This window comes from Zea mays, chromosome 3 (assembly GCF_902167145.1).
Source record: "Zea mays cultivar B73 chromosome 3, Zm-B73-REFERENCE-NAM-5.0, whole genome shotgun sequence".
Classification (NCBI taxonomy): Eukaryota; Viridiplantae; Streptophyta; class Magnoliopsida; order Poales; family Poaceae; genus Zea; species Zea mays.
The window spans coordinates 205,001,804-205,017,490 of NC_050098.1; the positions used below are offsets into that span (position 1 = coordinate 205,001,804).

The window sequence follows — 15,687 nt, forward strand, 5'->3', positions numbered from 1 at the left end:
GTCTTAGCACTCCCTGATTTCAACAAAACATTCTGTCTGGAGACGGATGCCTGCAAGAATGGAGTGGGAGCAGTTTTGCTTCAAGAAGGGCACCCTTTGGCTTTCATCAGCAAACCTTTAGGGGTTAAAACCCAGGGACTATCTACTTATGAAAAGGAATATTTGGCTATCTTAGTGGCTGTGGAACAATGGAGACACTATTTGTTACATGCTGAATTTGTCATATTCACAGATCAAAAGAGTCTCATTCACTTAAATGAGCAACGGTTGAATACGCCCTGGCAACAAAAAGTGTTCACTAAACTGCTTGGTATGCAATATAAGATTGTATACAAACAAGGTTCGGAAAACCGTGTGGCTGATGCCTTGTCTCGAAGAGCCCATGCTGCTGTGACATGTTTAGCTGTGTCAGTCTGCTCTCCTCAGTGGTGTCAATCTATTATCGATGGATATTTGCGTGATGAAGATACAAAGCAGCTGCTATCAAAGTTAGTGCTGGATGGTTCTTCAGTGCCTAAGTTTTCCTTGCACGAAGGCCTTCTTAAGTATGACAATCGCATTTGGGTGGGTAACAATACACCTGTACAGCAGTCTATTTTGGAGGCTATTCATAGTTCAGCAGTGGGAGGTCATTCAGGGTTTCCTGTGACATACCATAAACTGAAACAGTTATTTGCTTGGCCTGGTATGAGGAAGTGTGCAAAGAACTTTGTAGCATCTTGTACTGTATGCCAGCAGTCCAAGACTGAACGGACCAAGTATCCAGGGCTCCTACAACCCCTCCCTGTTCCAGCTGGTGCCTAGCAAACTGTCTCCATGGACTTCGTTGAAGGGTTACCTATGTCTGGCTCCAAGAACTGTGTTATGGTTGTAGTTGACAAGTTTTCAAAGTTCAGTCACTTCATCGCTTTGAAACATCCATTCACTGCTTTGGTCGTTGCTAAGGAATTCATGCAACATGTGTATAAACTCCATGGTATGCCAGTGGCCATTATATCTGATCGCGATAGGGTTTTTACCAGTCAGTTATGGCAGTCTTTGTTTCACTTGGCTGGTGTGAAATTGCAGATGAGTTCATCGTACCACCCTCAGACCGACGGTCAAACGGAGCGTGTAAATCAGTGCATGGAAACATTTCTCCGGTGCTTTGTTAATGCTTGCCCTACTAAATGGATTGATTGGCTGTATCTTGCTGAGTTTTGGTATAACTCTAGTAAACATGAATCGTTGGGTTTCTCCCCCTTCGAAGTGCTTTATGGATATACTCCCAAGCCATTCGGTCTAGAGGTGTTTTCAGACTTAACAGCCCCCGTTCTTGATGAATGGCTCCAGGATAAAGTGGTTATGACAGATCTGGTGCGGCAACACCTTGCTCGAGCCCAACTGAGGATGAAATCACAGGCTGACAAACATCGGGTGGAAAGATCCTTTGCAGTCGGTGACTATGTGTATTTACGGTTGCAGCCTTACATTCAGTCTTCCCTGGCACCCAGATCCAATCAGAAGCTTGCCTTTCGTTATTTTGGTCCATTCAAAATTCTCTCCACAGTTGGTTCGGTTGCTTATAAACTTGAGTTGCCGGCTTCATCTCGCATTCATCCTATCTTCCATGTATCACAACTTAAAAAAGCAGTGGCAGCTTCGGTTCCTGTTGCTCAGCTGCCTCAGTCTCTGACAGGTTTTCAGGTACCTGAAAGGATTCTACAGCGTCGCCTGAACGCTGATGGACTGTCTCAAATCCTCATTCAGTGGTCTGGCATGCCCGCGTCTTTGGCTACATGGGAAGATGCGCTGCTGCTTCATCAACGTTTCCCTCACGCACCTGCTTGGGGGCAAGCAGGTTCTCATCGCCGGGGGATTGTCACAGGCAAGGTGGAGGAAGCTGATATGCAGCTGTCTGAGGATGGGAAGGATACGGCTCGTGTGCAAGACCTGACGGAGAAGATGGCTGCGCCGGTGTCCCTAGAGGAGCAGAAGACTATCAAGCGCATGCGGAGGCCCAACATGCGTGTGTGCGGCCCAGAGTGGCAGGTGTAACGCTCCTGCGTGAGCGCTGTGCGGCCCATGGGGCGGTGTGTGAGTTCCTGCGTGAACTCTGGTGCGTGCGTGGACTCGGGAAATAAATATCCCAGCCGAACAGGAGTCTGTAAGCAAGTTTTGAACCTTCAGAAATACAAATCCTCCTCTGTCCCTGCCCTATCTCCTTCTTCCTTATTGCCCCTTCTCCACGTATCTACTCTCTGTTACAGACGGCTCCCTGCTTTTTCCTGACCGCGTGAGATGGACCTTCGACCATTCGTTGTCGTTGTCGTCGGCTGCACCTAAACGGGCGTGGATTGCAACGCAGTTCGTCGTAGTACTGGGCATAAAACCCGAGCCCGAAGCCCGTTACCCAAAATACCCGAACCCGTACCCGTTTAGCCCGATACCCGTTACCCGAACAATTCCAACGGGTAACAAAATTGAATACCCGAACTAAGTTTGAGCTTAATCGGGTATTCACCGACGGTACCCGAAGTACCCATTACCCGAAATTAGGCAGCACGCCGCCACGGGCCAGGCTGAGCGCTAGCCGCTAGGCAGCCCAAGCCCAACAACGCAGTGCCTACTCCCTGTCCCAGCCCCAGGCGGTCCGGTCCTCCCAGAGTCCCAGTCCCAGTCCCAGGCAAGTCGAAACCCTAGCTCCCAGCGCGGCCGACGGCGTCCTCCTCCTCCTAGGCTCCCAGCAGGCCAGCAAGCAGCAACCAAGGTCCAAGGCTCCACGACATCGCAGCACTCCAGCAGGCAGTCCCAGGCTCCCCGGCGGCACCGCGGCACCGCGCGCGCACTCCAGCAGGCACCGCGGCACCGCGCGCGCACTCCAGCAGGCACTCCGCGGCACTCCAGGCTGCACCGCGCGCACCGCGGCACTCCAGGCTCCCAGTCCCAGGCGCGTAGCACTCTCCAGCAGGCAGCAGGGGCAGCAGCACCGGCGCACCGCGGCACCGCGCGCGCAGTCGGCCATCACCAGTGGCAGTCCCAAGATAAATCGTTGGCCATATGAACTGTTGGGTGTTGGCTGTTAGCAGTTAGCACAAAGCTGTTGGAGTTTAATTTATGTTGCGTTGCTTTGGAACAGTAGCAGTTTACTTAATGATTACCTTCCGTGGATCTTCCGTGGATCTTAGTTAAAATTTATGTAACAATAGTACTTTGTCTCAGTTTAAAATTTATGTAACAATAGCAGTTTAATTTCTGTTGTGTATGATTTATAATAGCGGGTACCCGAATTTTACCCAAACCCAAACCCGAAATTACGGGTATCCGAAATTGCGGGTACCTAAAAGTTTAGGTACGAGTACGGGTTCTACTGTTGGAAACCCGAAATATAAAAAACCCAAAAAACCCGACCTGAAATTTCGGGTAAACTCGAACGTCCAGTCCTAGTTCGTCGCGTGTTCGGGGCTTCTGGCCACCGGGAATGGACCCCTGATCCTTGAGCTGATTTGGTGACCGGGGATCCCGAGGGGAAGAAATCCTCTTGCTATTCAAAATTGAATTGCAAGGGGATTCCTCTCCCATTGATCCCCTAGGGATCCCTAATCACCAAATCAGCCCTGACCGTGGTCGTCGTATGCTTCACACGGCTCGTGGTGCTGCCCATGCACCTGCGCCTTGTTTACTTCTGAGTTCTTCTGCTACGCGCGCCGTCCATTTCTGAAAGTGAAAAGGAGTCGCGCAGCCACGTGCCGAGATGCGCGAGCCGGCGGCGAGTGGCAGGCAACTACCGGCCAATCCACGCGATCCGCTATCGAACGATATTCTTCCGATATCAAACGACATTTTTTTTCCCGAATGGATCAAACGATTTCTTCTTTGCCAATGGATCCAACGAACGACCTTTGTGCCTTCTCTCTGTCTCAAAATAAAATAGTTTTGACTTTTTAGTCGGTTCATATAATATTTAGCGTACAATCATCATCACATTAATTAAATATAGATATAAAAATCAAAAGCTAAAATAAATACTATTTTAAAACAAGAGAGAGTAATAGATATGAGCAAAGAAGATGCCCTTTTTTTTCAAACAACGGCTTGTACTTGGAATCATATGGAATATTTTGAATGTGCAGAATAATATCTAACTCGGGCAATATGGATTTCCAGGGAGGACGTGAATATGATATTTTCTTCTCTTTTTAATTAATCAGAAAGATACTAGCGTAAACAACTAAAATACATGTTTAATACTGGATAACGCAAGAGTATTTCTAATATTTTTTCTAAATTTCACTTTCTAAATTATTATTTGGAGAGTCATATGTATAACAGCCACTTTCTATAAATTCCCAATCCCCAACAATTTTTTTAATATCTTATTTCCACTTCGGAGAGCTTTCTATTATGTCTAGCTAGAAAATCAGAATAGAATACGACCATATTTAAACAACCATTTTAATAAGTTGTTGAAATATGTATATTTATTTTTTAAATCTTTATTTATACCCGCTAGGAAGAATAGAGACCCTTTTAGAGTTGCTCTAAATAGCTTGACTAAGAAAATAAACTACTATAATTATAAATGGTAGTGGGATGCAAATAGATTACATGGAAAAATAGAAATGCTAGTCAAGATGATAACTATCATGATTATACGGGCTAGTGGACTCCTAGTATAGATGGATTATATATAAAGAGATAGGCATAATAGCGAGTTTTTTTTTGCAAATATAAGATATATATTAACATACAGATATTAAAGATTTGGTTCATTGACCTATCAAAAAGAAACGATAAAACACAACAAATGCCGGTTATATTTAGTGAGACCTTCTATAGACGACAGACGCACAGCAGACAGCGAAATTCGGTTAAACAAGGTACCCGATCATCCATCTATTTAAAGGCTATATACATAATCTATACAAAATCCAAAAACCAGTCAACCCCATAAACAATCACCCCGAAGAAGAAAATCACGGGCAGACATCATCAGCAACGCCGGCCGGCGTCACCGCCACCCTCCCCTCTCGCGGACACCGGAAACCATCACATCAAACCGGAAACCACCCTTCCCTCCAGAACTCCAGACCATTCCCTTCTCCCTTTCCTCTTCTCCACGCTTCGCCCCTCGCCGACTATTTTAAACCCACGCTTCTTTTAGTTCTTTCTTCCCCGTCGGCTTCCGGAGTGGAAACCATTTTCCTACCACCCGCGGGAGATCCACACGCCCACGAGCAGTGGAGCTCGGCAGCGAGGCTTCGGAGTTCTGCCATGGCGTCGTCCCACATCATCCTGCCCAAGGAGGAGGAGGAGGAGGCGGCTGCGGCAGCGGTGGCGGAGGTCGGGTTGGGAGCGGCGGTGGAGGCGGACCACGACCACCGGCCGTACCAGGAGCAGGGGCCCGGGAAGGCGGCGCTGCCGTTCTCGGCAACGTGCGTCCGGATCTCCCGCGACTCGTACCCGAACCTCCGCGCGCTGCGGAACGCGTCGACCATGACACTCCACGATGATGACGCCGCCTTCGTCAAGCTCGAGGAGGGCGACTACGGATACGTGCTCGACGACGTCCCGCACCTCACCGACTACCTCCCGGACCTCCCCGTGAGCGTCGCAACCCCCCTCCCGTGCCTTCTGGTTGCTCCCATTACCCGATCTGTTGTTCCTCGATGAAAAATGCTAATACCATGATTACAATGATGGAATTGGGGATCGTTTTAGGCTTGAGATGTCGAATAAGGATCTGGGACTGCTGCAGCTTGCAGCTGTGGAGCGGCAGTTTATAATATAAATTTAAATAGTTTATTTTTTAATCTAAATGATAAACAAAATGATTTATCTAGGCTCACAACTCGAGTTGTACGATCTTTTAGAGCACCTAATAATCTGATCCATCAATTTCACCAAATTTTCTGGAGCAGTCTCAAACATCCAGAGTCAGCTTCGGCACCATTTCAAAAAAGTCGTGAAGTTTCTCTGTTATGGGGCGGTGGTTTTACTCCCTCCGTCCCCCTCTGTCCCCGAATATAAGGCACACACTTATTTCAAAATTCAAACCTACTTATCTTTGACTAAGAATTAGCCTTAATTATATCAAAGGTTTGCATTATGAAAGCGTGAATCACTTTCGATTACGAAAGTAGTTGTGTTAGATTATATTTGTATTTAGAAATACTTCCTAACAATCAAATTTTTATTTCTATAAACTATAGTATATTATAAGAGAAATTATAGGTTAAACGCCATGTAAAATTGCGCCTTATATTCGGGGACGAAGACAGTATTTGATGATGTCTAGGGATTAGTCGAGGCTCGAGCTGCAGTTTCAAATAATTGTATGATGTGGCAGTTTCCTGACTCTTGTCAGGCTTCAGCGTGACTGCTCGTTAGCAGGGGTACTACTATGATATGACAAAAATGCAATATTAAGCGTCTCCTAGACTCCTATCAAAATTGAGACTGTTGTGTGGATCTCATGTGTCCTTGCGTCTATGACTTTGTGTTATTATGTTCTTTTGTTAGATTTCTTGTTTCCATGGTTCTGGAAGGAATTGCTTGTACTAGTTGGCAACATGTCGAATTACTTATATTAATTGGCAACATGTCCTCGCTGATCTCAATCATCTACGTGTCAAATTCACAGGAAACATGGCATTTCACCTGTTTACTTTTCTATTTTTGGTTTAAGTTCAAGTTAAAATGAAGTCGTTTTCGAGGTGACATCATAAGGGTTAATCTAATAGTTTCCCTGTTTGATTTTCATGGCAGACTTTTCCTAATCCTCTGCAAGATCATCCTGCGTATTCAACTGTCAAGTGAGGATTTCTTTCTTTGACTTTTCTGCTTCTTTCTGATAACATCTAATCATATTCTAGTTGTGCAATCTAATCTATCAAACTGAACTTTCTATGCTCGTTCACCAGGCAATATTTTGTCAATGCAGATGATACAGTCCCTGAAAAGGTAAAATATCAGATGTGATTTTTCGTATGTCAATGTTGTTTGTTTGAGCGGTGATTGGTGAAATGACATGTTTTTTTGTGCTACCACAGGTAGTTGTTCAGAAGAACAGTCCACGAGGAGTTCACTTCCGTCGTGCTGGACCTCGTCAGAGGGTATAACACATTTGACACAGTTATACACCTATACCATTAGTGAGCAATGCATTATTTTCATGTAGGATAACATAAATATTCAACCTTCAGGTGTATTTTGAGTCAGAAGAAGCGAAAGCTTGCATTGTAACCTGTGGAGGCCTTTGCCCTGGGCTCAATACTGTCATCAGAGAGTTGGTTTGTGGCTTGTCCCACATGTACAACGTTAGCAATGTCTTCGGAATACAGGTTTGATTCGTTCCAGATTACCTATATCGATGCTGGATGATATCATGTGTTACTATTCTCTCCAGTCTCCACACATTTTTTTAACTCAGCACTTCCTTTCTTTCTTTGTTTCTTAGAAAGAAGGTTGCCCCTGCTTTTATATTTCAAACAAGCATAGCAGTTGAAGTTCTGCGTTTTGGTGCGCCCGCCACACAAACAAGGCCTTACGATATGCTAACAGAAATCACAGCATTACAGACAACATCCGAATCTTCATGCTGAGCCAAAACCACAGCATTGGAGTCCAAACACGGAGCATCCAATAGCCCTGACCTTGATGGTGTATCCCCCGGTCTGTTCCATGCAATCCACGGCAGCAATGTGGCTTCGACTTCTAGCTGAGTGACGAATTCCTCTACTTGCGCTCCCATTTCCTGATGGAACATGGGCAGCCATCTTCGTACCATCCTGACGATCCACAGCATCACCCTCTTCGTCCCAAACAATTGTGAACCCTGAAAACAAAATTCATTCCTTGGTTTCCATATCGACCATAGCACAGCTGAGACTGTATTAGAGAACTTGTGCTTTTTATTGGCCACCCAAAATCGCGCTACTTATTCTAAATTACATCCCATCTCCAAACATAACCAATCTGAGACTGGTCCAGACAGCTCTGGCCGCACAACAATCAAAGAACAAATGGGAGATTGATTCCATTTCAGCACAAAACAGACATGTTGTGTCACTCATTTCTCTTCTTTTAGCTAAGTTATCTCTGGTCAGCAACCTAGTATTAGACAAAAGCCAGAGACAAACTGAAATCTGGGAGGGATACTCAGTTTCCAAATTGATTGAAGGAAAAAGATGTTGAGTCTTGATATTTGGCATGTAAAACTCTTGCAATAAATAAATATGAATTTTACAAATTTGAAGTCAGTTAAGAATTCATTTTGATTGCATTGTAATGAAATAGTTCCAGGTTCTGAAATCTTCAGATTTTATTGTCTGATGTAGGAGCACAATTTTTTTATGCACATTACCAGTTGTTACGAACTTTGCGCCAGCTAGTGGTTTTTCCATGACAATGTATGCATTATGATTGCAGTTAGTCAGTGCGATTAAAACTCCAATCCTTATTTGTGGCCTACCCATGAAACGTCTGTCACCAATGTAACATGTTGTAAGCAATTTTGCAGAATGGGTACAAGGGGTTCTATTCGAGCAATTATCTTCCCATGACACCAAAGAGTGTGAATGATATCCACAAACGAGGTGGTACAGTTCTTGGAACATCACGAGGTGGCCATGATACCAAAAAGATTGTTGACAACATTCAAGATCGTGGAATTAATCAGGTATGTGCTTGCTGATTAGTGTTTCTTTGCATAACCCTTATTTTGGAGGTTGAGTAAATGTTCTTCTTTACCACATCTAGGTGTTCATTATAGGAGGAGATGGAACTCAGAAGGGTGCATATGAGATTTACAAGGTATTCTCATGAGTATGTCTGCCATACGTGGTTCAGAACTTCAGATACTGTCAAACCACATCATTTGCGCATTTCTGTGATGTCTGTTCAAGTGCATTCAAGCAGTAGGGACTTTGAATGTGCTCAATTTATGTATATGCATAGTTAAATGTTTTTATAGAAAAATAATGCAATGAATTGTAATCCAGAAGTTTTTTTTAATTTTGCTTTATTTTTAAAATCGCCGCAGGAAATCCGGAGACGTGGTCTACAAGTAGCTGTTGCTGGTATTCCCAAGACTATTGATAATGATATAGCGGTAATTTTTGGCCACTTCTACTTGTTCTCTTTTCAGCTTGCATAGATGCTTTTGCTGCATACCTCTTGATTTGGAAGACTGTAGTGCAGAGACCTGTACTATGCTGATTATTTGTATATATATGGTTAGGTTATAGACAAGTCATTTGGTTTTGATACTGCTGTAGAAGAAGCCCAGCGTGCCATTAATGCAGCTCATGTGGAAGCTTCAAGTGCTGAAAATGGAATAGGTTTAGTGAAGCTTATGGGTCGCTATAGTGGTAAGTTTCCCTGCATACAAACTGAAGAATGTTCATGCTTTCTCAAAGCGTAGTAGTTTCTTGTTGTTTTTTTTTTACATTTTAACTATTTCATTATGTTGTCCTTACTGTGATACTTCCTTGCGGATGCAGGATTTATTGCCATGTATGCTACTCTTGCAAGCAGAGATGTGGTGAGTTAATGGCTTCTATTTATGCCTCAACTATTCCAGTCAATATTCTCTAGTTTCTTCAAGTGTCCTATTTTACATATTTGGCCCTGTTGCCCTTTTAAAATCTGTCACTCTGTAAATATAGCCACTTAATATTCTGATATACACTGATCTCCTTTGAAGATGGAGCTAATTATTCATGTTCATCTTCCGTAGGACTGCTGCTTGATTCCTGAGTCACCCTTTTATTTGGAAGGGGAGGGTGGACTATTTGAGTATATAGATAGGAGGTTGAAGGAGAACAATCACACGGTTATTGTTGTCGCGGAGGGAGCAGGACAGGATCTTATTGCTCAAAGTATACCTGCTGCAGATCAGCAAGATGCATCTGGAAATAAGCTGCTTCTTGATGTTGGTCTCTGGTTGACTCACAAGATTAAGGTACATTCCTATTATCCCATTTTCATCACTATAAACCATCTTGATTCCACCTTTGGTAACCACTGTTGCTTGAAATGACAGTGACATGCACTTTGTCCGCATCCTTCTACTTTCCGCTAATACTACAAGAATGTACACATGGCTGTGACGTGTCTTGGGTTTGAAACAAGTCTACTGTAGGAAGGGGTTGTAATGGGCTCTAAATTTTACACTATAAAAGTTAAGGATCGAATTGGATTAGGATCGAGCTCTATTCCTATTCATTTTTGAACTTAAATTAATTAAGGGCCCTAACTTATTGTGAAGAAACATTTGTATCGTGATCCATTACCACCCTAACTGTAGGCGAGTAAAAATGAAACTGTTGATAGGTTTAGCAACTTAATGTCCACGGAAAAAAACTGTGTGAATTTGTATTGGGTTTGAAACGAGTCACTGATTAGTGTTTCTGTTGTATTGCTCCAAAGTTTTTCTGAGCAATTCTTTGCTGTTGCATTATTGCTCTGTAGGATTATTGCAAGAGCAAGAAGATGGAGATGACTATTAAATACATAGGTAATCGTCTTCTTTTTTACTTGGTGAACGCAGTGTTAGTTTGTAATTTATAGCATGTCAAGGAATCTGATGAAGTGCCTGCCATTTTTTTATGTAGATCCAACTTACATGATCCGTGCTATTCCAAGCAATGCATCAGACAATGTCTATTGCACCCTGCTCGCACATAGTGCCATTCATGGTGCAATGGCGGGATACAGCTTTACAGTCGGAATGGTTAATGGCAGGCATGCATATATACCATTTCATGTGAGTACAACTTTCGCTGCATACCTTTCATACAGGGATAATATTAGTATGCTCCTTGGTGCCATCTTTTTCATTCTCTGAACATGCAAGAGAGTTTATATCATTTCATTAACATCCTGTTTGGATCCTTGGAATTGAATTCCATTATAATAGTAGTAATTTAGGCAAAGATCAATTAAGATAATATGGTTTTATGTGAAATGTATTTGTATACTATTATTAGCAATATAAGTTGTAGAGTAAAAACATATTTCACTGATACATAAAATCATTTTTTATCCTCCACCCCCATGAATTTAAGATAGTCTTATATGTGAACTTTGGAAAGTGGTGGAATGTCAATTCCCAATCCAAATAGACTATTTTGTTAAGTAAATTTCAGTTCCTCCAACATGAATGGATCCAAACGGCTCATTAGCTGAAGATGCCTAAACTTTTTGGTACATTTTGACACAACCTTAGTCGCTGTATACCCAAAAAGAAATGAATTCAACTCAATGTAGTGCTGAGGAAGTCTTTGTGCTCGACAGAACACGCACATAAGGAGTCTACACTAACCTGTAGCAATCAAGCACCTTGGTACACATTGAAGTTTTAACTAAAATTTCTTTTGTATATTTGCTTCCAAGAGAGTTCATGTGTCTTCCGGCAGGAAAGTTGAGAGGAAATTCATGATTAGTATTTCCGTATGGGACAACTACAAAAATTTTCAGGTCTCCCTGTATTTTACTCTTGCAATCCTCTCGTCCATGCCTACCTACCACCTCTCCATCTTCCCTCTAGCGGCTTGGGCAAGGAAACGTATTGGCAAGATCCGTCGCTCCTTCTTTTGGAAAGGCAAAGCGGAAACAAATGGTGGCCACTGCCTTATAAGCTGGCCGCTGATTAGCAAGCCGAAAGACCTAGGTGGGCTGGGAGTCATTAATATCGAAAGATTCGGTCGTGACCTCCGCCTTCGCTGGCTATGGCGAGCTTGGGGGGATGAGGAACATCCGTGGCTACGCCAGGACACTCCCTGTGATCGCACAGACAGATCGTTCTTTTGCACCTCCACCCAGGTCTCGTTGCGCGATGGTAGAAAAGCGAAGTTGTGGCACGACAGCTGGCTTGATGGGATGGCCCCGAGGAACCTTGCGCCACACCTAACATGTCGCCAGGAAAAATAAATCAGCTGCTAGTGAACTACTCAGAGACAGATGGATAAGCTCGGTGAGGAACAAAATTACAACTACAGAGATTGTGGAGTTCGTCTCGCTCTGGACTAGAATCCAGGATGTGCACCTACTGCCAGGAGTTCCCGACACAATTACTTGGAAGTGGACCCCAGATGGCGTTTTTGTTAGATTCTATGGTGCCTACAGAGGGCACCTTTTGGGATCCTTCAGACACCTTAAGGTTGACCTCATTTGGAGAGCCCGCACGGAACTCAAATACAAGATCTTCGCATGGATTCTACTTCAAAATAAAATCCTCATAGCAGGCAATCTCGCTGCTCGAGGTTGGCCTCACCAACAGGCGTGCACCCTTTGGTCTGGCCCGCTGGAAACAGGACTCCACCTATGTTTGCACTGCCCGTTTGCCCAAGAGGTTTGGAATCAGGTGTTGGCGCAGGAAAACTTGACCCTACCCCCAAGCCGACTTCAGCCTTTTCCCTAACATTGCATATTTGCATATTGGTGGAAGTTTGCGGCTGCCTCATTCCCAAAGAACCTTAGGTGTGGCTTCAATGGTGTGTGCATCTTCATCATATAGAACATTTGGAAGGAACGGAACCGTAGAATTTTCGAGGGGCACTCATATAGAACATGGCTCAGGTGGCAGCCATGTCTAGAGATGCCATTGCTTGTTTCAGGAGAGCATTATCACTTTCGCTTTAAGTTGTGGTTTATGTGATGGTGTTGTAGGGGTGTGTTCCTTGCCCAGGGCTGTGTGAGCCTGTGGTGAGCGGGGAAGTTGGGTTCCCGCTGTTCAAACCTGTACTTTGTACTGCTTTCTCTCTTAATTGATTGGCAGAGCTCCTGCCTTTTCGTTAAAAAAAATACATGACAATTTATTGTGACAACAGAGGGTAACATCTACAAGGAACAAGGTGAGGATAACTGACAGGATGTGGGCGAGGCTGCTGTCTTCAACCAACCAACCGAGTTTCCTGAGCCAGAAGGACATCGACGCGGCCAGAGAAGCCGACAAGGCGGCCAACCGCATGAAGAGCAGAGAGGACGCGAAGAAGCAATCTACACCAGTGTTGGCAAATGGTGAGAAATAGTGTGCTTTTGACGGTTCTTTGTTGTATGCAGTAGCTGCTGCAAGCTGGCTGAGATCAGTAGGCCAAAACTGCGAGGTCGATGAGTTTTACTTCCATTTGCATGCGAACAGAATTCACGTAATAAAAGCTTCATAGTGTGTATTTGCGTTAGTAAACATATACTGGTGCGCTGCAATTTGCTCGTGTTGGTCGTATGTGCCGGACTCCCGGTCTCCATCCGCTGCCGTTGCGGTTTATCTGAAGCAAGGCAGTGGCCACAGCAGATAGATACTCTGGTGGTGTGGGCGGCAGCTCTTGTACTAGGAAGTTTCATGTGACCGTGTACCGTGCATGGACCATGATCTTCTTTGTTCATGTTGGCCTCGAGACATCGGTGCTTGCGTTTGGTCAGCAGGTTTCCATGCTCGGTTCTTCCATGATGCCTGATATGGCCCTACGTTTTTGCATGGGTAGAAGGCACCGACGGCGTCGAAGCGCAACTCGCCGCGCCGATACTCCCACAGCAGCCGGCAACCGATGGTCCTGTGCCACAACCTGCAAGACCCGACGTCAACAACGCGACGGCACCTGATGCAGGTGATCAGGAGGAAGCACGAACCACGGGGACCGACGTTGCAGGCGGAACCCTGACGCAGGCGGAGGTGAAGCCGACACCCGGAACAAACGTCTCGTGGCCCACGACACCACCTGATACGCCAGAGCGCGACGTGGCGCCGGCGCCTCGAACCGAGCACGCACAGGCGACCGAGATGGAACTGGACGTCGACACCGCGAGGCCCGAAGGCTGCACCACGCCGCCGCCGGTGCAGGACTCGGAGGGGTCCGACACGCAGAGCGCCGACTGCCGCGGGAGCCCCATGCATGGGATGCAGGCAGGCGCGAGCGTGAAGCGGGACGATGTGGCCGCCTCCAAGTCGAGGCTGTTCGCGTTCCGGTCCTTCACGCGGGACAAGAAGAAGGTGATCAAGCCCGCCGGGGCCGCAGACACGGCATCTCCAGATAGTCGCAAGACGGAGGAGGCGGCCGCGGAGAACAAGGAGAGGCGGAAGAGATTCTGGAAGCGATGATGGATGGGGTGTGTGCTAGTTTTTGCCATGCACGTCACACAGCGGTGACTGCAGAGTTGTTTAGCACCATGTGTGTAATAAGTATCATGACAAGGTATATATAACATGAATTTATCGCTGGTTCTCTTTTCGTGTAATATTTTGTCAACAGATGAAAAGTTACGAGCACGACGCTGGAGGAGGTGTACCTAGCTAGGAGGCTAGGACCACCACCCTGGCTAGGGAAACAATGTACCCACAAGCTTAGAAACATCAAACATTTGGACGAAATAGAAGTGCGATCCGTTGTTGCCGAGTTCAGGGGCAGAAATGAAGCAAGTCTAGAAACAAAAATTCAGTGCCGGAGCTAAACTCTATTTAATTTCTACGTTCTTAGAGCAACTCCAACAGAAGATATAAACCAACCCCAAAATAGATATTAAGAAAGAAAAATGATTTTCTTTGCTCCAACAGCTCCCTTATTTTTTTCCCAAAAAATCTGCGTCCCTCATCCGCTTGCTATTATCCCTCATATTTTCGTGTGATTTATACCTTTCCAATCCATGTGCATGCTAGCTCCAGTATTTTTTTATTCTGCCGCATGCATCCGTGCAGAGCTAGCATCCGTGCAGAGCTAGATGGAGGATTTTTTTTTTAAAAAATAAGCTTTTTAGACTTTATTTAAGAAAATTGTTGGAGTACGCACTATAATTCTCTCCTAACATTTTTAGAGTACTCATAATGATCATTTTTAAGGAAGCATTTTTAGCATTTTTTTTTGGAGTTGCTCTTACAACTCTTCAATGGTGGTGCGGGGCCGAGGGGGCGGTTGGGGGTGTGCCGAGCGGGGAAGGAGGCGGTTAGCGGAGAAGAGAGAGAAATGAGCGCGCACGAGCAGCTCATTTCTATTAAGTAACCCTAGTTAGGGTTATGTGGGCAAATACCTGCTTTGCCCCTGAGGGGTCTCACATCTCTATATAAGGAACATGTACACCCCCTCATAATACAGAAGAGAAAGAGGCCAGAGGCCCAACCCTATATCCAGTGTCTCGTGTGTTTCCTCTGTCGTGCTTATGGGAAGGGAGACGGGTTCTCTACATCTTCTTGCGCCTCTACTGCTGATGGGAGGGAAGGGAGCGGATCTGGTGATCCGTGGTAACGTAGTTCTCAATACGTTATCAGCACGCTCTACCTCGACGTTGCTGTGGATCAGATCTGCATCAACTCTTCATCAAGCCGGCAGGTCCTCCGGCCTAGCCGAACTGTCCTACGCGACAGGCTTCGATTCTCCCTCTACACAATCGAACGGTATGTTTACTGTTCTTGACTGCTGCTGTGCACGGGCTACGAATTATGTGCGATGATCTTTCCATCGCTGTCATGGTGTAATGCGCCTAAGCCACGGCAAGAAAACATGTAGCGGTGGTGGTCGTCCCTACGAATGGATCCCGCCCCCGCGTACAGCAGCCACTGCTCTGCGGCGCCTGAGCTGACGGCGCAGCTGCCTGCAGCGACCGAGTCTGCATGCACGTGCCCCTGTAGCGGCATGCAACAGAAAAGGATAGTTAGTTTCAGACGTCAGGATTAAGCGCGAGTCATGGTTGCATGCAACTCGGTCAAAACGGCTA

At 45.4% G+C, this 15,687-nt stretch overlaps 1 protein-coding gene across 3 annotated transcripts; it reads left to right on the top strand.

Moving 5' to 3' along the window:
* The first annotated feature begins 4,907 nt into the window (after positions 1 to 4,907).
* On the top strand, positions 4,908 to 14,241 carry LOC100281464 (6-phosphofructokinase). Of its 3 annotated transcripts, none has more exons than NM_001361342.1 (15): positions 4,908 to 5,583; positions 6,748 to 6,794; positions 6,903 to 6,942; positions 7,032 to 7,094; positions 7,185 to 7,322; positions 8,501 to 8,659; positions 8,740 to 8,793; positions 9,023 to 9,091; positions 9,221 to 9,350; positions 9,483 to 9,523; positions 9,719 to 9,943; positions 10,453 to 10,498; positions 10,596 to 10,747; positions 12,813 to 13,002; positions 13,470 to 14,241. In NM_001361342.1, the coding sequence occupies exons 1-15, from the start codon at positions 5,254 to 5,256 to the stop codon at positions 14,078 to 14,080; spliced, it is 2,295 nt and encodes a 764-aa protein (NP_001348271.1). In that variant the 5' UTR covers positions 4,908 to 5,253; the 3' UTR covers positions 14,081 to 14,241. The 3 variants fall into 3 exon arrangements, with proteins under 3 accessions (NP_001348271.1, XP_008672828.1, NP_001147854.1); XM_008674606.3 differs by having other exon boundaries at positions 4,911 to 5,583; positions 13,467 to 14,210; NM_001154382.1 differs by lacking the exon at positions 13,470 to 14,241 and having other exon boundaries at positions 4,973 to 5,583; positions 12,813 to 13,162.
* The last annotated feature ends 1,446 nt before the right edge of the window (positions 14,242 to 15,687 follow it).

Coding starts and splice junctions, on each gene's coding strand:
- LOC100281464 (XM_008674606.3), top strand. CDS start 5,254: ATGGCGTCGTCCCACATCATCCTGCCCAAGGAGGAGGAGGAGGAGGCG. Junction 8,794..9,022: donor GTGCATATGAGATTTACAAG/GTATTCTCATGA, acceptor AAATCGCCGCAG/GAAATCCGGAGACGTGGTCT. Junction 13,003..13,466: donor TACACCAGTGTTGGCAAATG/GTGAGAAATAGT, acceptor TTGCATGGGTAG/AAGGCACCGACGGCGTCGAA.